Source organism: Pongo pygmaeus, chromosome 18 (genome assembly GCF_028885625.2).
Source record: "Pongo pygmaeus isolate AG05252 chromosome 18, NHGRI_mPonPyg2-v2.0_pri, whole genome shotgun sequence".
In the NCBI taxonomy this organism is placed as follows: Eukaryota; Metazoa; Chordata; class Mammalia; order Primates; family Hominidae; genus Pongo; species Pongo pygmaeus.
In genome coordinates this window covers 10640902-10661925 of record NC_072391.2, presented here as the reverse complement: position 1 = coordinate 10661925, position 21024 = coordinate 10640902, and the positions used below count along the sequence as shown (strand labels likewise).

Below are 21024 nucleotides of genomic sequence, written 5' to 3'. Positions count from 1 at the left end.
TACCTTAAGCTGTCATTTCACTTGTCATTGAGCTATTCAGCTTACTGGTTTCTTTTGTTTGTTTGTTTGTTTGTTTGTTTTTTAAGCATTGTGCTGAGTGTTTGGATCTTAACAAAACTTGTTTATTAACCTTGTAGATGATGTAATGTTATTTTTGAAGATGTATGATCCCAAAACGCGGAGCTTGAATTACTGTGGGCATATCTACACACCAATATCCTGTAAAATACGTAAGTCCTTCGTGCACTTACCTTCTGAGTAGATTTTGCTCAGCACATTGCAGCTACACATTTAAAATATCTTCTTTCTCCTAGGTGACTTGCTCCCAGTTATGTGTGACAGAGCAGGATTTATTCAAGATACTAGCCTTATCCTCTATGAGGTTTGGATGGTTTATTTTTCCATAATTAGTATATTCTTAGTAGTTTGTGGAGGGTTTTGTTTGTTCTTTTTACCCCGAATTTGTTACAGTGTTAGGTCTACCAGCTAACTCAGAGCCTCAGATGATCTTGAGAATGACATATTTAGATTTGTGATTTTTTTTTTAACCTGTTTTAGAATCAAATCTGATTGTTACATATTTGTGGATTTATTCATTTAGCTTTTCCCGTTAACATTTTAACTTAAAAGGTGGATAGAATTGGGTGTAGAGAAAACACTTAAGTACATGGAAGACTATCTGGCCATATTAAACGTTAGACAACCTTTGCAATGTAACAATTTTATATCTTTCACTGTAGGAAGTTAAACCGAATTTAACAGAGAGAATTCAGGACTATGACGTGTCTCTTGATAAAGCCCTTGATGAACTAATGGATGGTGACATCATAGTATTTCAGAAGTATGTACTTTGTGAAGGATTGTATCACTTTCGTACTAATTTCAGGATTTTTTTAAGTTGTAGAACCAAGAAACACTTGTACCTAGATCCTGAGCCACGTTTTTGTTTTTGTTTTTGTTTTTTTAATGTAACTCTGTTGAGAGGCTTTCTCTGGGTTTTGAAATTAGGTGTGGTGAACATTTTCATCTCATAAAGCTCTTCTCAATTCCTTAAAAATTCCTTAAAATGTCTCAAGCGCACGTGGCAACTGTTAGCAGAGTGGGAACAATTGCTTCCTTCCCCTAAGATTTATGAAATCGAAACTCCTTAGAATGTACCTACCTGGGTAATTCATTTCAGTCTGTCTTCATGTAAACCAGCCAGTCTTTGGTCTTAGACACTCAGTGTCTGAAAGCGGCTCGATGGCACACGAAAGCCCAGGTTTGTTGACTCACGGTCAGAGACTGGGCTCCACCACCTGTCAGGTCTGTGGGCAAGACAGTGCGTCTGAGTCTGCTCCTGTAGAGGAGAGCAGATGCTGTTACCTAAGGGGGTTTTGTTTTGCAGTGGGATGAGAATGTAAAGCCACTACATTGCGCCTGGCTCAGTGCATCCCCATGCATACTTGCCTCGCTTACAGAGGGAGCTCAGGCAGATGCCTGGCCCCCTCAAAGGGGAACCTGAATTTATCTTGCAAGAGAGCCCTGTTGGTGTCACTGTTGTGTAAAAGATGATGCCATTTTTACCAGCTACCCTCTGCCATGGACTTTGATTCAGACTGCAAACTTTCTCCCTCCACCAGGGATGACCCTGAAAATGATAACAGTGAATTACCCACCGCAAAGGAGTATTTCCGAGATCTCTACCACCGCGTTGATGTCATTTTCTGTGATAAAACAATCCCTAATGATCCTGGATTTGTGGTTACGTTATCAAATAGAATGAATTATTTTCAGGTATTTAATAAATGCTCCTTTCCTCTTCAGATCCCACTCCAGAAAGACAAATTTCTTTCTTAAAATGCTTGTTGAAGAAGCTATCTCATGGTTTTGGTTCAGAAGGGGCTATGCCCGAGGAAATCTCCCACTGAAGTGGATTCAGGCTGATATTGCCATGGGAGCTAGAATAATCGCCATCAGAAAAGAACCTGTAGACCTCACCATTAAAAGTGAAAACCCTTTAAAAAGTTATCTTCATCAGATATGCTACTCCCATGGTGATTCATTAAGGAATAATATAGTTTATTCCTGTGTAATGAATTTCTAGGGAATTTAAATTCAGGCTGCTCATAGCACATTTTAAGTAATTAATCATGAAGTTTATGACCAAGTTTCAATTTTTCCCCAAAATGTGAACCTTCCTTTCTGTGTCTCAGGTTGCAAAGACAGTTGCACAGAGGCTCAACACAGATCCAATGTTGCTCCAGTTTTTCAAGTCTCAAGGGTAAGTCACATGCGCGGACACTTGCTTGGTCTTGACTGCATGCTTTCCACAGTTCATTGAAACATCTTGGAACTAATTTTAATAATTAGCTCGCCATTTCACCTGACATGCCATTTCTTGCTTAGTTTCAGAATTGTCACCACTCACATCTTGACCACATTACTCTGAGATGTTAAAATAATTGACAGCCTCATCCAAAGCCAGACTGACTTTAGATACATCCTCAGTGCATCTCCCATGTGTCCAGCTGGTCAGTCCTGCCAGGCTGCTGTGTGTTTTGTCACTACTGCAGAGAGCATTCAAGTGTGACAGCGAGTGGGACTTAGTTCTTGGGAAACAGGAGTATTAAGTTAAACCCCATGCTAGGTCCAAATTTCAAGACCAGGTGTAAGGCCAGCGGTTTGCTTTTATGCTCACTCACAGATATTTGTTTTTAGGCAAATAAACAAGTCATTTATTTATATGCTGTTTTCTTGTGTAGTTATAGGGATGGCCCAGGTAATCCTCTTAGACATAATTATGAAGGTACTTTAAGAGATCTTCTACAGTTCTTCAAGCCTAGACAACCTAAGAAACTTTACTATCAGCAGGTATGAGTCCAAATTAATGTAACTGTGGGTCATAAAGAGAAGGCTTGGGGTTTTGGTGACGGTATCTGATGTGAATCTTTCTCTTCTTAATAGCTTAAGATGAAAATCACAGACTTTGAGAACAGGCGAAGTTTTAAATGTATATGGTTAAACAGCCAATTTAGGGAAGAGGTAAGTTTTTTTAATACAATGAATTTTAATTTTTATTGGAACTTGCTTATTGTTTCTACCTGTCCCCAGACATTGAAAACTAAGACATCAAAGAAAAACACTCCCAACAACAGCACATGATCGGGGCTGGGGGAGCCCTGGGCCAGTCTTTCCTGCCTCCTGGCAAGACCTCCTGAGGCCTCGTGTATCACATGTTGAGCTAAGGAACCATTCAGCAGCCAGCCCTTCCCTTCTGGGTCCCACTGTGATGCTTGCGCATTGCCACTTGGCTGAGGGGGAGGATTCTTCTCCAGCTATTCCTGCCGCGGCCTGATCTCAGGGAGTCCAGCAGGCCTGTGAATGGAGCAGTCCTTGACTCTGCGCTTACTCCCCAAGCTGCTAGTGTAGACAGCTCCAGTGTCACATGCTTGCTCCAAACAGAAGACACACCCAGCCACATTTTAGATGGTTCTTTTTTGAGACAGGGTCTCGCTCTGTCACCCAGGCTGGAGTGCAGTGGCACCATCACAGCCCACGACAGCCTAGACCTCCTGGGCTCAAGTGATTCTCCCACCTCAGCCCCCCAAGTAGCTAGGATTATAGGTGTATGTTACCACGCCCAGCTCGTTTATATATGTATATATTTTTTTGTAGAGACAGGGTCTCACTATATTGCCCAGACTGGTCTTGAGCTCCCGGGCTCAGGCATCCTTCTGCCTCGGCCTCCCAGAGTGTTGGCATTACAGGCATTAGGTAGTTCTTCAAAAAAGTCTGCGTGCCTATTTGGATGCCAGATCTCTCACCCTTTCTAGCTCTACAAGTATAGAGGGAAAATTCGAGACATAAATAGCCTCACCTTTGTAGAATTGAGCTCCCTGAAGGCCCACAGTCTGCCTCTGGTCTTGTATCTGGACCAGCATTCCTTTCTCATTGTGCTGAGAGTTGGGAAGGCCCTGGGTGACGCTCGGGATCATTTCCTGAGAAGGTGTTCTGTAAATGACAGGCTTTTTGCATCAAGGCTACTTTTGTTAACCTCCTGTTAGTATTTGGTTGGTTCTAGATTAGGGCCAGTGTTCTCACTGTGAGTGAATTTACAGATGAGGGAGTTGGGGTGGGAATGAGAGCAAGAACGTGGGGGCCAGCTGGGGACAGTTGAGAACAATGATGCAGCTTTCTCCTCTCTTCCTTTGTGGTAGCAGACCTTTTATGCTTTCTTGAAAGCACTTATTTTATCTTTTCATTACTTAGGAAATAACACTATATCCAGACAAGCATGGGTGTGTCCGGGACCTGTTAGAAGAATGTAAAAAGGCCGTGGAGCTTGGGGAGAAAGCATCAGGGAAACTTAGGCAAGTATTTCTTGAGCCCAATTGTGGATGGTTAGTTTAGGGGTGGCAGTAACGCTGACCTCTGCAGTTGCGTTGGTGGAAATCACCCAGCCGGGATCCATGTGCATCATTCCCAGACTCAGTGGGGTGTGCCTCCATTGCAAAGACAGTTGCACAGAAGCCCAACACAGACCCAGTGTTGCTCCAGGTTTTCAAGTCTCAGGGGTAACCCTCAAGCCCGTGTGGTGCAGAGGGTTATGCGTGTTTCACAATTAAGCCATGTTTTTCCTCCTTCCCCTTGTGTCTTCTGATAACATTAGCTGTAGTAAAAAGGCGCAATTCCCATAGAAAAGCCAAACAGAGGAAGGATATGATTCCATTTGAATGACGAACTGAAACTGGAAAGGGTGACTCCTGATTTTGTATTTGACAGATTGAGTCACTTCTGATCCATCTAGCCAACATTTGGGCTGTAGAAAGAAGCCCCTGAATTGATTGTTTATTTCAGAGAGATGGGCATGATTCTCACTACTTTCCCCTGTAGTCGCTTGGAGGACAAATGGCTTTTGGGGCCATTTGGTTCCCAAACTTTCTTTAGTTTTAATAAAACAATTATTAACCAGTGAGACCCTAATCTGTTACCTAATAAGAGTAAGTGAGGAAAACGCCTCAATCAGCTGAATGTGAATTCCTTGTGGGAGAGGTTTACACAACTTTTGGAGGCCCAGTCTGTACATCTCTGTGCCCAAATGTGGCCACTTCCACTTTGTCCAGCAGAGCCCTTTAATCTTATGCTTCGAGGGGACCCCCTCTCCGTGCCTTGCCCCTAGTCTCTGTTTCTGATATTTCAGATCCTCTTAAAAAAAAAAAAAAAAAAAAAAAAGGCTGGGGGCATGGTGGCTCACGCCTATAATCCCAGCACTTTGGGAGGCCGAGGCGGGCAGATCACGAGGTCAGGAGTTCGAGACCATCCTGGCTAACCAACATGGTGAAACCCCGTCTCTACTAAAAATACAAAAATCAGCCCGGTGTGGTGGCACGCACCTGTAGTCCCAGCTACTCGGGAGGCTGAGGTGGAAGAATCACTTGAACCCGGGAGGCGGAGGTTGCAGTGAGCCGAGACCATGCCCGTTGCATTCCAGCCTGGGCGACAGAGTGAGACTGTCTCAAAAAAAAAAAAAAAAAAAAGACAAGCATATCGTGGTAACTTTCTTTCTTTCTAGAAAACCATTTTATTTTTATGTGAATATATATACTTCATTTTGTCCTATTTTTTTTTTTCCTCTCTGTTCAGGCTGCTAGAAATTGTAAGCTACAAAATCATTGGTGTTCATCAAGAAGATGAACTATTAGAATGTTTATCTCCTGCAACGAGCCGGACGTTTCGAATAGAGGTATCTGTCCCTGACACTGTTGGCACCAAAGAGAATTCACGAGCCCCATCTGCTGCATATTTAAATATCACAGCAAGTTGTACAAGTAGCTTGGTCTGTGTTTTTGTACCAGTAATCGAGGTATATGATTCCATGAGTGGACCTACAGTGTTCTTGCACAGAAATTAGTCCTCAGTTTGGGTTACCAACGCAGTCCAGACAGAAACTGTGGATCACTTGAATTTAGAGCTGTTGACATTTCCACAGGAACTGGGGTAATACAGTATTCGGCCTCTTAAAATTCAGTTTTTTGGGGGAGGGGGAAGAAACTTGGATATCTTCTGGCTGAGACTCCCATGAGTGCCCATCACTCTGGCTGGATCTAGGTGTGGCATTTTTTAGCAAAAACAGGCATTACCCTCCGGATTAGAGTAGTGTGAGAATTGAGATGTGGACACTTTGACCACGTCACTTGCACTTACAGAACTCTGTCTGTCGTCCGTGTCCCCAGGAAATCCCTTTGGACCAGGTGGACATAGACAAAGAGAATGAGATGCTTGTCACAGTGGCGCATTTCCACAAAGAGGTCTTCGGAACGTTCGGAATCCCGTTTTTGCTGAGGATACACCAGGTATGATGTTGTTGGCCGTGTGGCTCGCATCAAAACCTGGAGCATTTGAGTGGCCGCTGTTGCCGAATCTGCGCTCCTGCTGGGGTTGGGCGTTGGTTTTGGCAGCTGCCACGTGGTGTGGCCTGGGGGTGCTGGGACTGCCTGTGTGAGCACGTGTCCTTTGCCATTCCAGGGCGAGCATTTTCGAGAAGTGATGAAGCGAATCCAGAGCCTACTGGACATCCAGGAGAAGGAGTTTGAGAAGGTGTGCAGCTGGGGCCTCCTGGGGGCTTGGCGGGCCACAGGCTCAAGCCTTGCCTAGCATAGCGGCCTAGGCTTTTTTGCCAGAGATGTGAGTTTTGCTGATATACAGAAATAACGGAGGAGTTTTAATTTTTTTTCTTTTAGTTTAAATTTGCAATTGTAATGATGGGCCGACACCAGTACATAAATGAAGACGAGTATGAAGTAAATTTGAAAGACTTTGAGCCACAGCCCGGTAAGGGTTCTCCCCCTGGGGGATGGTGTGGGTTTCACACTAAGAAACAAGTGGTCTGGGGCTGGGAGGGGCAGCCCCAGGGTCAAGTGCCAGCTCTTCTCTCTCCACTGGGCGACCTGTGGAACCAGGAGCAATAGCATTCCGTAACCTCCGAGTTCTTAACAGATCCTTACATCCTTTGTAACCTGTGAGTTCTTCAAGGAGAGAAGCTTGGACGTGTGTGCAGGGTGATTGAGACTCAGGGTTGTGAGGGCAGTGGGTCTGAGGTGCAGTCAGGGTGTGGGCCTCCTTAGCTCCAGGTGGGTGTGCAGCTCAGGTCCTGGCTTCCCTGCGAACTTACCCTTGGGGAGCCACGGGGATGCATGCCTCACTGGCCACCACCCCGCTGAGGGGTTCCAGGGCTGCTCTGTGGCCTCACTTGCTTTTCTTCATCCCCACCAGGTAATATGTCTCATCCTCGGCCTTGGCTAGGGCTCGACCACTTCAACAAAGCCCCAAAGAGGAGTCGCTACACTTACCTTGAAAAGGCCATTAAAATCCATAACTGATTTCCAAGCTGGTGTGTTCAAGGCGAGGACGGTGTGTGGGTGGCCCCTTAACAGCCTAGAACTTTGGTGCACGTGCCCTCTAGCCGAAGTCTTCAGCAAGAGGATTCGCTGCTGGTGTTAATTTTATTTTATTGAGGCTGTTCAGTTTGGCTTCTCTGTATCTATTGACTGCCCTTTTTGAGCAAAATGAAGGTGTTTTTATAAAGCTTGGATGCCAATGAGAGTTATTTTATGGTAACCACAGTGCAAGGCAACTGTCATCGCAATGGGGGAGAAGAGGTTAGTGGATCGGGGGTCCCTGGCTCAAGGTCTCTGGGCTGTCCCTAGTGGGCACAAGTGGCTCGGCTGCCTTCCTGGGGTCCCGTGCACCAGCCCTGCAGCTAGAAAGTCTTGTGTTTAGGCTCGTCTGACCTATTTCCTTCAGTTATACTTTCAATGACCTTTTGTGCATCTGTAAAGGCAAAACAGAGAAACTCACAACCTAATAAATAGCGCTCTTCCCTTCATTGTGTGCATTGTCAGCCCTTCCTCGGGTTCTCCTCCTCCAGCTGCCTGGGGGCTTTTTAATAAACTCGTCTCACCTCGTCAGCCACTACTGTCTGCAGCCCCTTTGCAAAGTGGATGCACTGAATACAGTCCGAACAGACATTGTGGGGGTCTTTTTATTAAATCGAGAACATTGTTAAATTCAATTAAGGTTTACTCTGCTGCCTTGGCAGACTTACGATCTCAACAGTTCATACGAGCAGGTGAAAGAATTATAAACAGAATTTCGGTAAAGTGGAACAGACAACAAGAAAGCCTTTTAGCAAGAGGGCATGCTCACTAGTGGTTAGTAAGCTGTCGACTTTGTAAAAAAGTTAAAAATGAAAAAAAAAAGGAAAAATGAAATTGTATATTTAATGAATGAACATGTACAATTTGCCACTGGGAGGAGGTTCCTTTTTGTTGGGTGAGTCTGCAAGTGAATTTCACTGATGTTGATATTCATTGTGTGTAGTTTTATTTCGGTCCCAGCGCCGTTTCTTTTTATTTTGGAGCTAATGCCAGCTGCGTGTCTAGTTTTGAGTGCAGTAAAATAGAATCAGCAAATCACTCTTATTTTTCATCCTTTTCCGGTATTTTTTGGGTTGTTTCTGTGGGAGCAGTGTACACCAACTCTTCCTGTATATTGCCTTTTTGCTGGAAAATGTTGTATGTTGAATAAAATTTTCTATAAAAATTACAATTCAGTGAGTGACGTGGAAGTGGAGGAAGATTTCTACTCTCCCTGGAAACAGGCCTGGGAAACCTTGGCATTTGTAACAAGGTTTTACTGAGATGTACTTTTCCTTCTAACTCTGTTTTGCGGGGGCAGGGTCTCTTGTTTTTGTTTCTTCTTTTTTTTTTTTTTTTTTTTTTTTTTTGCTTCTAACTAGTCACATTTACTCTTAAGAAATAAAAGGTTTTCCAGGAGAGAACTGTGTACAAATAAGGTGACTGGAGATGTGACCTGATGTGTCACGAGGCCCCTTGGGGCGGCAGGCGCTGTCGTGGGCGTGGTCCTCGCACCGTCCCATCGGCCTTGCCTTCCAGCTCCGTGGCACGGTTTCCTGGTCTCTGGGCCAGTGTGTACCTTGGAGTGACTTCCTTTCTCAACTTCCACTGCAGTGTGTGTGCCTTCTGCTCTGAGAGCTGCCTTGTGACCCGTGTGATAGAAAGCAGGGAGTGAGGGTCCCCGGGGACCTGGCCCTTCCGTCCTTCCTCCCCCAGAAAGAGGAGTTAGAGCAGGGGTGCGAGAGCCGTTCGCTGTGGGTTTGTGTTTGAACGAACATTAAGGTGTCTTTTTTTTGTTCTGGGCTGGGGGTTGGCTGTAGTCTTAGGTAACTGAAAGTTCCTACTCTCCCTTAAGATATTAAATGACTCTTTTTCCAAAGAACGTGTTGTAATGTTTCCGTCGTGTGCCGCGTTCCCTTTTCCACTCACTCGCAGTTACAGTGTCAGGAGTTTGAGTTTGTTAAACTAGTTTTGGGGAAACAAGCTGAAATTTTAAAGAAAAATGAACTCCCCTTCTCCGGCCTCACTGTAACCCCTGGGATTATTGTGTCCTCTCCCTCTGTGGGGTGTGGATGCCATCTGTTGACAGCATTCGGAGTCTTCACAGCGGGGAGCCCTGAAAACCACTGCGTGACGGCGAGGGCCTGCTGTGACAGTGGCCCTTCCCGCGCCCTCACACACAAGAGCAGCGAGCTGAAGCAGTCTTGTTTCAAAATGAGAAGAGCAGCCAGGCACGGTGGCTCACGCTGTGAGCAAAGCCCAAGGGAGACACTATGGGACCTGGCAGAGTCCCCTGCAACGTGGGTGCCGTGACAGTGGCGAGAAGCCGCGTCTAGACACCATCGCTTCCTGATGGAGGCCCTAACCCAGCTTCTCTTTCACGAGACGGCAAGGACATTTGGCGTCATACATAACGTCCCTCATTTGCTGTGAGGCAAATGTTTATGGTGCCAGGGATGGAAATTGTGAGTAGTTTAAAGTCTCAACTCTGAAACCACCTTCACAGTTAAAGCAAATGGGCTAAAACCTATAGCACCTGGGCCAGATGCGGTGGCTCACACCTGTAATCCCAGCACTTTGGGAGGCTTGAGATGGGTGGATCACTTGAGGTCAGGAGTTCAAGACCGGCTTGGCCAGTATGGTGAAACCTTCTCTCTACTGAAAACAAAAATTAGCTGGGCTTGGTGGCAGAGACCTGCAGTCCCAGCTACTCTGGAGGCTGAGGCCAGAGAATCACTTGAACCCAGGAGGCAGAGGTTGTAGTGAGCCAAGACTGTGCCACTGCACTCCAGCCTGGGTGACAGCGTGAGGGAGACTCCGTCTCAAAGCCATAGCACCTGAAGATTCCTTGAATTACTAAGGCGAGGTGTGTGAGTAAGACATCTCTCTTGTGGTTTGGGCTTATGCTAGGGTCAGGGTTGGTAAACTTTCTGTAAAAGGCCAGAGAGTAGGTATTGTGTGATGGTCTCTGTTGGGACCCTCAGCTCTGCCAACATAGCATGAACACAGCCCTAGACAACAATTGAGTGGCGAGGCTGTCCCACAAAGCTTCGTTTTTAAAAACCCCTTTTGTAGGTTTACCAACCCTGGATTGCAGGAAATGAACTGTCATCATGGCTTGCTATAAGGGCCTCTTGGGCCAAGAGAGCTTCAGATGAGATAGCTGAGTCACTACCTCCTAGTGGTGTAGGTAGGTCCCCTGGGAAGGAGGGGAGTCAAGATAACAACCAGGCCTTGCCAACCCCATTGGACTACATCCCTAAGGCTTTTGTGTGAGGGAGTAATGGGTAGTGTTTCCGGCCAGCCTTGCTACCACCCTGTTCTCACCCAGTCGTGTTCACCAGAACTTTGTCACAGTGGAGCTTCTGGCCACCTGTGGCTATAAAGCACTTGAGATGTGGCTGAAGTGGCAGAGGGGGTTGAATTTTAATTTTATTCTAATTTGCACATGTGGCTGATGTCTTCTTTACCGGGTATGCAGTTCTAACAAAACATTCCCCACCTCGGGAGTTACAGTGACTAACTCGAGGGCTGTTGAGTGCTGTGTGAAGCACAGGCATTGGAGTGGTCGTTCTTTATGGCCTACTCCCTAAAGCCTTCGGGACATTGGTTTTCTGCGTGAGAACAGTTAAGGACAGACTCCCCCATCCCTGCGTCTTGCCATTGGGGGAGATGGGTGCCTGTGCATCTTCTGGTGACTTGCCTTTCGCAGCCTTTAACTGAGTGAGGCCTGGGAGCTGGAGGCCATGAATGGTCTGTGAGCAAAACTGCAGGTTCCAAAGGGAGGCCCCCTCCCATCAGCTCCAAGGGGTCACTGACCCCCTACAGGCTGCCAGCTGTCAATGACTGGATCTGGGGGTTCACAGCATGGTGCCTGCACAGCACATGGACAACTTGGGAGAGGGAAGAAGTTACGGATTCAACACCCTTGAAGTCCAGTGCCCAGGAGTAAGAGACTGGCACCACCTGTCCTTCCCCACCCGTACTCAGCATCACTCAGCCCTTTGAAGCTCATTGCTGCAAAGCTGGTTTTGCAGCGAGGAGGCAGAGAAAGGTGGTTAAGGCCAGCCCCTCCCCGGTGGTGAGGGTTAGTCCGGGAGCTGCTCAAGTTTCCCAGCCTGGCCTTGATGGCCCCTCCATGCCTTTACCCCACAGGGCATGGCTCAAGGCCACGTGCACCTGGCGCGTCTTTCTGCCCCGGCTGAGCTGAGAACTCCAGTAGGGAAATGGTATGGGTGGCATTGTGAGGAAGGCCACCAGCAAACTCTGCCCACGAGCTGGCGCCAGTGCCACACCTGCCCATTGGGCTCCTGTGAGAAGGTGGGGTGGGGGCTGTTCTGACTCTTGCCTCCGGCTAATTAGGAGGGACAGTGGCAAGAAACCCCTTGTGACAACCATTGTGCACAGTGAGCCAGCCCTGAGAGGTCAGCAGCGAGGCGTCTGATGGCCCAAAGTAGGCCAGAACCCTGAGCCGTGGGGGCTTGAGCCTTGCCCAGTGTGGAGCAGGCATCTGTCAGACCCCCACTGGCTGCCCGCCTCACCTGCCTGTTTTCCAGGTAGCCCTAGCTCCGCCCTCCGTGCGGGGTAGGATGGGGGCTGTCCCCAGTTTCAAATGAGGGTTCAGCAACTTGCCAAGCTCATCTGCCAGTGGTGGGCTGCCCCTCTGACAGGCCCCAAAGCTGGGGAAGAGGCCGGCCCTGGGCGTGGAAAGGGGTCAGGGAAAGGGGTGCAGAAGGAAGCCCCGGCGCTGCCCTAGCTTGGCCCTGCCCTAGCTTGGCCCTGCCCTAGCTTGGCCCTGCCCTAGCTTGGCCCTGCGGCAAGGTCTTGGCATAGGAGAACCTAAGGCTTCCCTGGGACAAAGCTTCAGACACATGAACACCGAGAGACTTAGAACACTGGCTCAGGTCCTGTTGTCTAAGGCAGTGGCTGCAGACACCCCGAGGCTTGGGTCTGGGGGTATTCCAGGGGGCTGGGCCAAGGGACAGATGAAGTCCCGCCCCACATGGCAGCCTCTCAAGACCCCAGTTCCTCTGCACCTACACCTTCAGACAACAGAACCTGAGAAGCCTCGACTTTTTTTTTTTTTTTAATGTGTATTTTTGTTTGTCTTAGTTTTTTGAGATAGGGTCTCACCCCATCGCCAAGGCTGGAGTGCGGTTGTGCAGTCATGGCTCATTGCAGCTTTGACCTCTTGGGCCCAAGCGATCTGTTTGCCTCAGCCTCCCAAGTGTCTGGGACTGCAGGTATTACCACCATGCCCGGCTAATTTTTAAATTTTTTGTAGAGACAGTGTCTCCCTAGGTTGCCCAGGCTGGTCTCAAACTCCTGGGCTCAAGTGATCTTCTCGCCTTGACCTCCCAAAATGCTGAGATTACAGGGGTGAGCCACCTCGCCAAGCTGAAAATCCTGGATTTTCGATGCGAATTCTCCTATTTCTAAGGGTTGGCAAGTGACATTTTCCTAACACGGGGCAGTCTGCATCCAGAAGGCCTGGGGACTGATCTGTAGAGTCACAGCAGAAGCTTGCAGCCATGCCAAGGACCTGGCCACCTCTGAAGGCACAATGGTGACTGACTCAGGCCGATGAAAGCTCTCCTGTGACTGAGGAGGACCTGGCACCCCAGCCAGTCCACACTGAGTGAGCAGAGCCTGGCCGTGGTTGGATACCATCCCTGGACTGCAGGCGCTCATGTCTCTGGAGCCATCTGGGAATGCGAGTGAAAGCCAACAGGCTGTGTGGAATCAACGAGAGGCTCCAGCTGAACTCTGCAGATGGAGGGTTCAGGCTGCAGGTGGGCCTTGCCAGCAAGACCGAGCAGCACCCTGATTGTTGCCTGCCACAGCCTGGCTACTCTGCAGAGCCAGCAAGTCTCTCCCTCTGGATGGTGGAGGCCCAGTGGCTGGACCCTCGTCCTAGGTGAGACCCTCACGCCTCACCTTGAGATAGAGCCTGGATGGATGACCACCCACCTCATCCACCAGGGTCTTTTCTGTCTCCCTATGTTGACCTGGTGCCCGTGTCCTCATTTATTACAAATGAGAGGTTACTTCCTTTGTTTTCAGGGACTTACTGGGATTCCCAGGTACTAGCTGCCTAATTTGTGTCAGAAACTTCGCCATCCAACCCTAAAAATCTTGCTGAGTCTCTCAAGTGGAAATGGAGGCTCTGGGGCCTGCAGCTAGTGTGGACCGGGAAGTTGTTCTCCCGATTTAGCCAGGCCTTTGGGTGGTGGCAGAGGCACAGGCACTGGGGCATTTTACTCCAGGGAAACCTGTCCCAGAACTTGTCCTTCCCCGGGGCCGGTGTGACCTGAGGACCTGTCAGCCCCATCACGCCAGGCTTTGGCCAAGATGGCTGTTGCCTGACCTGTGGCTTCCCAGAACCTCTACCTGCTGAAGACCACATGATGGAAGACAGGTAATGCTCCCTTCTATCCCTTCAGGCCTTTGGCCACAGACATGCACACACACACACCTTTCCAGACCCTCAGCCACACACACACACACACACACACACACACACACACACCCCTCCTCCAGGCCTACAGCCACACACATGCGCGTACACACATGCATTCACACACCCTTTCTTCCAGGCCTACAGCCACACACATGTGTGTACACACACACACACGCACACCACACCCTTCCTTCCAGGCCTTCAGCCACACACACGTGCACCCCTTGCCTCTGTGCCTTCCTCCCTGATGCTGGACCCTGAGGACAGACCTACGTCTCCAGTGCTGATCTAGTTACTCAGCCTCAGCTTCCGCATCTGTAGGGTGGGGCAATAATGGGTCAATACCCCATCGGTGTGAACCTTACAGCGCCCCCAGCCACAGTTTAGTGAAGACAGCTTCACATGCCCCCAGCTCCTGATTACTTCTTCCCCCTAATTCTTCCCTTCTTTTCTCCCCTCTGTGAAATTCATCTTATTTGAAAACATGACGAGTAGAACAATATTTCTACTTTACAAAATGTATTAACTTTTTGAGACCCTTTCACCCAGGCTGGGGTGCAGTGGCATGGTTAGGGCTCACTGCAGCCTCGACCTTCCAGGCTCAAGCAATCCTCCCACCTCAGCCCCCCAGGTAGCTGGGACTACAGGCGCTCATCACCATGCCCTGCTAATTCCCCCCGGCCCCGCATTTCAGTAGAAACGAGGTCTTGCTCTGTTGCCCTGGCTGGTCTAGAACTCCTGGACTCAAGCAATCCTTCCACCTTGGTCTCCCAAAGTGCTGGGATTACAGGCGTGAGTCACCGTGCCCAGTCGATTCTGCAAAATGTAAGTCCTTTAGTGGTGATGCTGGATTTTCCTCTACCCCATTGTCCCCCTCCTGACCTTGTTTGCAGGCAGACACTGAAAGGGGTCCTATTCATCAGCTTATTTGGGGCCTGTTAACGTCCACCTTCCTCCACAGCAGCTCTGCCATCCTGTAAGGCTGCAGCTGTAAGGGAGTCTTAAGGGTTAAACCTCTTGGTGGGAGGCCAGACAGATCTGGGCCGACTTGCCCCATCCTAGCTTCTATAACCTGCCTGTCCCTGCCAGGCCCTGGGATACAGCTGTAAGCCAAGACCTCACAAAACGCCTGGGGAAAGTGACACACCAGAGAGCGGGTGACCAGACTGTGACAGGGCAGGGGCTGATTGGAGGGCTGGAGGCTGCTGGGAGCAGCCTGGGGAGGTCGGGCTGGTGGTGAGGGAGCGGCACTCGGTCCTATCTGGCTGAGTGGGCGGGGAGCTAGAGCCAGCTCACAGATGGCCTCAAGGGGCCCCAGGGGAAGCATGTGGACTTGGGCTGAGAGAGGCACATTATCGGCAGGTGTCGGGCATAGTCCGAGCAATTCTGGATCCTCACCCACAAGAATCACCGGCTCAGTGCTGGCCACTGGCTGCTGGAGAACAGCAGGAGCAGGCGAGACTCTCAATAGGGAAACCCAGGGCTGGTGCCTCCTTCAAGGAGGGGATAAAGTGGAGGAAAGAAATCACTGCAGGGCAAGAAGGACAGGACTGAAGGGCTTCCCTGGAGGGGGCACCGCCACCCACTCTTGTCCCAGCTACCAGGACCAGGAGAAGAGAGAGGAGGGAGTTAACTGTGAGACCTGTTGGCTCTGCAGGGCCTCAAGCATCCTAGGGAGAAGGTTGTGGGTGGGATGCAGGAGCTGGCAACGGAAGCATCGGGTGTGACAGGAGGAGCCAAGGCCAGACCCTGAGGAGCACTGGCCAAGTGACAAATCCACCAGGAGGGGCTGGAGAGCTGCTGCAGCCCAGGAGATGGGGTCTTTGGGGAAGGGAGGGAGAGTGCCAAGGGCTACAGAGAACCCAGTCAGGTAGGATCGAAGGAGCAAGTGCCCATAGGATGTTGCACTTAGCAATGGAGCCACTGGTCAACCAGGCAGGGGCAGGGTCCGGAGTGAGCCTGGATGTGGGTCGAGGTGCACGCAGTGGGTAAGGATGTGGCTATCAGGGAGAACAGGCCTCTCCTTCCAGCTGCAGTTGCAGGGAGATAGTTTTCCCAAAGAGGCAGAGGCTTGAGCTGATGGGAGGGAGCCCAGAAAGATGGGGCTGAACTATGGACTGTGGCTCTAAGGAGTCAAAAGAGGGTGGAGGTGGACAGGACGGCGCGGCCCCCACACACTCAACACGGGCTCCCGGAGCACCGGTGGCCGCCCAATCTCCTGGGCTGACAGAAGAGCAGAAGGCAAGGACATAGACATGGGTGTGCCCAGGTGGCACCCCTGGCATTTATTTCTTGGGGGCTCACAGGCGGTGGTAGTAGAAGAGCTCGCGCTGGCACATGGGACACGAGTGCTTCACGTCCATTTAGGCTCCTTATGCAGAATGGGAGGAAGCAGCAGCCCAGGACGCACCTGCAGCCCCGGAGCGGAGGCTGGGCGTTAGCGGGGCCACCTCTCACTGCACGCTGGATGCACCTGGGGCCCAGGCGGGGTCTGGGAGGGGCCCCGGGCGTGTATGTGTGTGTGTATGTTTGAGAAAGAGTCTCACTTCGTAGCCCAGGCTGGAGTGCAGTGGTGCGATCTTGGCTCACTGCAACCTCTGCCTCCCGGGTTCAAGCGATTCTCCTGCCTCAGCCTCCTGAGTAGCTGGGATTACAGGCACGTGCCACCACGCTTGACTAATTTTTGTATTTTTAGTAGAGATAGAGACAGGGTTTCAGCACGTTGGTCAGGCTGGTCTATAACTCCTGACCTCAAGTGACCCACCCACCTCGGCCTCCCAAAGTGCTGGGATTACAGGCATGAGTCACCGCGCCTGGTCCCTCTGCGTGTTTCAAAACTCCACAGCTGAGAGGTAAGAGCCATCCTGAACCTGCGTGTTCTCGGCTGCTGCTGACAGCAGCAGCTGCCGTGGGTGCCCTGAGCTGGCTGCTTTGCAGGCATCACTCACCACTCCACTCCCTGCTGTTCTCATGGGAGGTCCCTGGGTCAGAGGGCTGCCACCTCCTCTCAGGGAAGTAATGGCCCCACCCAGCTGGCCTCCCCTATGCTTAGTCCTGCTATTTTCCCTGAAAGCTCCCCCTACCCTGCAGGGACCCACCCGGACCCACCCCTACCAATGCTCAGGCCTCTGCAGCGGCGGAGGGGCGGCCACTCGGCCGAACACTAAGAGGGTGGTACACAGCAGCCAGGTGAGGGCACCCGGGACAAAGGAGGTCACCGTGATGATGTGGTTTCCACAGTAGGGACACACGGCCTGCACCGGCATGGATATCCCCACCACAGGCATGCTGGCATACAGCTCCTGGGAGTGGGAAGCGGGAAACAGGTGGGACCCCCCCAGCCAGGCCCCCTGTGGCTTTTCACTGCCCATGGGCTGTCGGTGCTCACCTGAGATGGGGAGATGCTGGGATCTGGAGACTGGAGACCTGATATGTGGGGGTGTGGTGTGGCTCCCCCACCCCGGTTTGGAGGAAACTAAGGAAAGAAGCGTTCATAGCTGGAAGTGGGGTTTCCACTGGGCTCTAAGGGTGCTTTTTCTTTTTTCTTTTTATTTTTGAGACGGAGTCTCACTCTGTCGTCCAGGCTGGAGTGCAGTGGTGCGATCTCGGCTCACTGCAACCTCCGCCTCCCGGGTTCAAGCGATTCTCCTGCCTCAGCCACCTGAGTAGCTGGGACTATAGACATGTGCCATCACACCCGGCTTATTTTTGTATCTTTAGTAGAGACGGGGTTTTGCCATGTTGGCCAGGCTGGTCTTGAACTCCTGACCTCATGCGATCCACCAGCCTTGGCCTCCCAAAGTTCTGGGATTACAGGCCTGAGCCACCGCACCCGACCTAAAGGGTGCTTTTCAATGGTGACGTCATCTTCACTGTGCCCTCCAGGAATCTATCCAACCCAGCAGTTCTGAATCTGGAGACTGCCTGAGAATTCCTTGAAAAATTTGTTTAAAGTCCCAAAACCCAGGCCCCACCTGGGGGGCCTCTGCCTTCCCTTCCTGTGTGGCCTGAGGGGTGGTGTGTTTGCAGAGTAGAGAACGGGAGTCCACTCCATAAAAATTTCCTGAGTGCCTACTGTATACAGGCCCCATCCACCAGTGATTTCCCTCTGGAGAGAGATGCTTTGGTGGCCATTGGCAACACAGCCAGCATGGGAGCAGAGGCAGCTGGCCAGCTGCGGGGTCCCACAGTTGCGGGGTTAGGGGAGGAGAACTTTCCAGAGGACGTGCTGTTTGGGCAGAGTCTTGGCCAGAGGTCTGGAAAGAGAATATTCTGGGCAGCTCCGAGCATGAGACAGAAAGCGAGGAAGGAAGGCCGGCAGGGGCACTCACCTACGTGAAGAACTTGGGGGCCTTCAGAGTACATCCGGGGAGGAGGATCATAGGGAGGAGGGGGGCCAGCAGGATGAGGATCTTTAGGAGAGAGGAAGAAAACCACCCTCAGATCGGTGGGCTCACTATATGCCAGGGACTTAGCTCAAAACTTAGGCCCGGATGCAGTGGCTCACACCTGTAATCCCAACACTTTGGGAGGCCAAGGCAGGCAGAGCACCTGAGATCAGGAGTTCGAGACCAGTCTGGCCAACATGGTGAAACCCCATCTCAACTACAAATACAAAAATTAGCCAGGCACAGTGGCACACGCCTGTAATCCCAGCTACTCGGGAGGCTGAGGCAGGAGAATCACTTGGAAAACACATTCCGAAAGATTCGGTAACTTTCCCAATTCCACACCAACACGGCCAGGCAGCCCCAGGGCCGGGACGGCCTCTGCCTCCTGCTGCCTCCACGCTCAGCCTGGGTTGTCTCTGGCCATGGGCAGGAGCGTCATACCTGATGTGGGGGAGTCATTAGTCTCATTTGGCGACTTCCTTGCAACACTTTAAGAAAGAGTACAGCACGTTGAAGGCCCCACTGCCCAATGGTCTCTATTGGGTTCCGTGGCCCCCTGACTGGTGGGGACAGTAGGATTTCGGGGAAGGGTGGTGAGGACTGAGGGCAGCCCCCAGCTCAGCACAGGGACCCTCGTCTCCTCTCTGCTTCCTGCGGGCTCCAGAGTAGACTTCTTCCCGGTCCCTGCCAGCCCTGGCGCCTGAATGAGGGGAGCCCTCACCCGGGGGATGATTCCATCCTGGTGCTCTGGAGGACCTCTGTCCCAGCAACAGTGCCTGGGCAGCACCACGTTCTGAGCTCTGAGTGCTCATGTGCTTATTTCCAGGAATTCTCATGAGGAGGCCCGGTTGCCAGGAGGTGTGAGGAGCTGGGGCCACACCCGGCCACCTCTTGCTGGGCCTGGCTCCAGCGGAACAGCCATTGTGATGTGTACCTTTGCTGTGGCCTCGTCCTCACTTCCTGCAGGAGGAGGGCAGGGGCTTCTCGCGGGTGCGGCTTGAACAGCCTTTGGAGATGGCCCTGCTCCACGTTTCCACGGCCCCACACGGTGGGTGGGTGGGAGATTTCTGATGGCTCGGTGGGGAAACTGATCAAGGGTCTGAAATATAGTCCTGTTAGAGCCCAGCCATTCTATTTGGAGGAATTTATCCTGAGGGAGCTAACCAGATGGATGTGAAGATCTAATTGTAGCACGTTCATGTCCTCTTAGGAGTGTGGCTGGGCGCAGTGGCTCACACCTGTAATCCCAGCACTTTGGGAGGCCGAGGCAGGCAGATCACTTGAGCTCAGGAGTTCGAGACCAGCCTGGCCAACATGGTGAAACCCTGTCTCTACTGAAAATACAAAACTTAGCCGGGCGTGGTGGCCCGTGCCTGTAATCCCAGCTACTCAGGAGGCTAAGGCAGGAGAATCACTTGAACCTGGAGGCAGAGTTTGCAGTGAGCCCAGATGGCGCCACTGCACTCCAGCCTGGGCAAGAAGAGTAAAACTCCATCCAAAAAAAAGAAAGAAGAAATGTAGGTATGTATAGGTTCATATGTCCACACATATTCATGGTGTAAATGTGTGTGTTTACCTGCTCAAAAGTCCAGTCTGCCTCCTGCTTATTCAGCTTTATGAGCTTGGGCAAGGTCTCACTTGTTTCATTTTGCCTTGAGACAGGGTCTTGCTCTGTGGCCCAGGCCGGACTGCAGTGGCGTAATCATAGCTCACTGTACCCTCAAACTCCTGGGCTCAAGTCTTCCTCCTCACCTTAGCCTCTGGAGTAGCTGGGACTACCGGTGCTTACCATCATGCCTGGCTAATTTTTTCTTATTTTTAGTAGAGATGGGGTCTCACTATATTGCCCAGGTTGGTCTTGAACTCCTGGCCTCATGTGATCCTCTTGCCTTGGCCTCCCAAAGTGCTGGGATCACAGGTGTGAGCCACCATGCCCAGCCCCTACCTTTCTTTAAACCTCCATCCCCTCCCTTCGTCATCTGTAAAATAGGGGTAATAAGAAGCTCATAGGGTTGTTGTGAAATCAGATGACATAACCCAGGTGAGGGGTCTGCTCTTGATGTGGTCAATGAAGCCAGCATTCTTTTTCTTTTGCCTGCTTCATTTTCCCTTCATAATGAAGCCAGCATTATTATTGTAAAATGCAAATGGCTTGAATGGCTCAGAAGAGGAACTCCCAATTATAGACCTCATTCTCTGTGCCAAGGGCAGGCCAAGGGCTTTACACAAGGATACAGCCAGGAAGGGCAAAGTCAGGATTAGATGCAGCCGTGGGGCACCAAGCTGATGCTATCCCAGATCTTTTTTTTTTTTTTTTCTTTGAGACGGAGTTTTGCTCTTGTTGCCCAGGCTGGAGTGCAATGGCGTGATCTCGGCTCATGGCAACCTCCGCTTCCCGGGTTCAAGCAATTCTCCTCCCTCAGCCTCCCAAGTAGCTGGGATTACAGGCATGTGTCACCACGCTGGGCTCATTTTGTATTTTTAGTAGAGATGGGGTTTCTCCATGTTGGTCAGGCTGGTCTCGAACTCCCAAGCTCAGGTGATCTGTCCGCCTCGGCCTCCCAAAGTGCTGGGATTACAGGCGTGAGCCACTGTTCCAGGCCTGGGCTTCTTGTAGAGACTTGAGGTTACACATTTTGGGAAGGGTTAGGGACCGCCTCCTTCCCTGGGGATTTTGAAGCGATGGTCCCCCTAACACAGGTCGGGACCCCGGGCGTGATGTCTGAACTGCGGAAGCCTTGAGGGTGAATGGATGAGGGAGCTGATGGGGGGATGC

At 50.8% G+C, this 21024-nt stretch overlaps 3 protein-coding genes across 8 annotated transcripts in view; 1 reads left to right on the top strand and 2 right to left on the bottom strand.

Moving 5' to 3' along the window:
- USP7 (ubiquitin specific peptidase 7) overlaps nucleotides 1-8589 on the top strand; it is a 70073-nt gene extending 61484 nt beyond the window's left edge. For 3 of the 5 annotated variants that reach the window (XM_054452496.2, XM_054452497.1, XM_054452498.1), the window contains exons 19-31: nucleotides 138-230; nucleotides 315-382; nucleotides 741-841; nucleotides 1623-1776; nucleotides 2196-2263; nucleotides 2745-2853; nucleotides 2947-3024; nucleotides 4252-4352; nucleotides 5626-5725; nucleotides 6216-6335; nucleotides 6508-6579; nucleotides 6723-6813; nucleotides 7255-8589. In XM_054452496.2, coding sequence (XP_054308471.1) covers nucleotides 138-230; nucleotides 315-382; nucleotides 741-841; nucleotides 1623-1776; nucleotides 2196-2263; nucleotides 2745-2853; nucleotides 2947-3024; nucleotides 4252-4352; nucleotides 5626-5725; nucleotides 6216-6335; nucleotides 6508-6579; nucleotides 6723-6813; nucleotides 7255-7361 — 1262 coding nt within the window. In that variant the 3' untranslated portion in view covers nucleotides 7362-8589. Of the gene's footprint in view, nucleotides 1-137; nucleotides 231-314; nucleotides 383-740; nucleotides 842-1622; nucleotides 1777-2195; nucleotides 2264-2744; nucleotides 2854-2946; nucleotides 3025-4251; nucleotides 4353-5625; nucleotides 5726-6215; nucleotides 6336-6507; nucleotides 6580-6722 lie in introns of all 5 variants that reach the window. The other 2 variants (XM_063655156.1, XM_063655157.1) reach the window with 1 other exon arrangement.
- A 7568-nt stretch (nucleotides 8590-16157) lies between these two features.
- LITAFD (LITAF domain containing) lies at nucleotides 16158-17123 on the bottom strand. The gene is given in 3 exon segments (XM_054452495.1): nucleotides 16158-16220; nucleotides 16222-16287; nucleotides 17010-17123. Coding segments are annotated over 3 exon segments (243 nt in total).
- Nucleotides 17124-17413: 290 nt separating this feature from the next.
- On the bottom strand, nucleotides 17414-19120 carry LOC129014986 (transcriptional-regulating factor 1-like). 2 transcript variants are annotated; one of them, XM_054452493.1, is made up of 4 exons: nucleotides 18970-19116; nucleotides 18690-18736; nucleotides 18189-18269; nucleotides 17414-18113 (listed from the first exon to the last, which is right to left on the bottom strand). In XM_054452493.1, the coding sequence occupies exons 1-4, from the start codon at nucleotides 18984-18986 to the stop codon at nucleotides 17929-17931; spliced, it is 330 nt and encodes a 109-aa protein (XP_054308468.1). In that variant the 5' UTR covers nucleotides 18987-19116; the 3' UTR covers nucleotides 17414-17928. The 2 variants fall into 2 exon arrangements, with proteins under 2 accessions (XP_054308468.1, XP_054308467.1); XM_054452492.1 differs by lacking the exon at nucleotides 18690-18736 and having other exon boundaries at nucleotides 18970-19120.
- Nucleotides 19121-21024: the final 1904 nt, after the last annotated feature.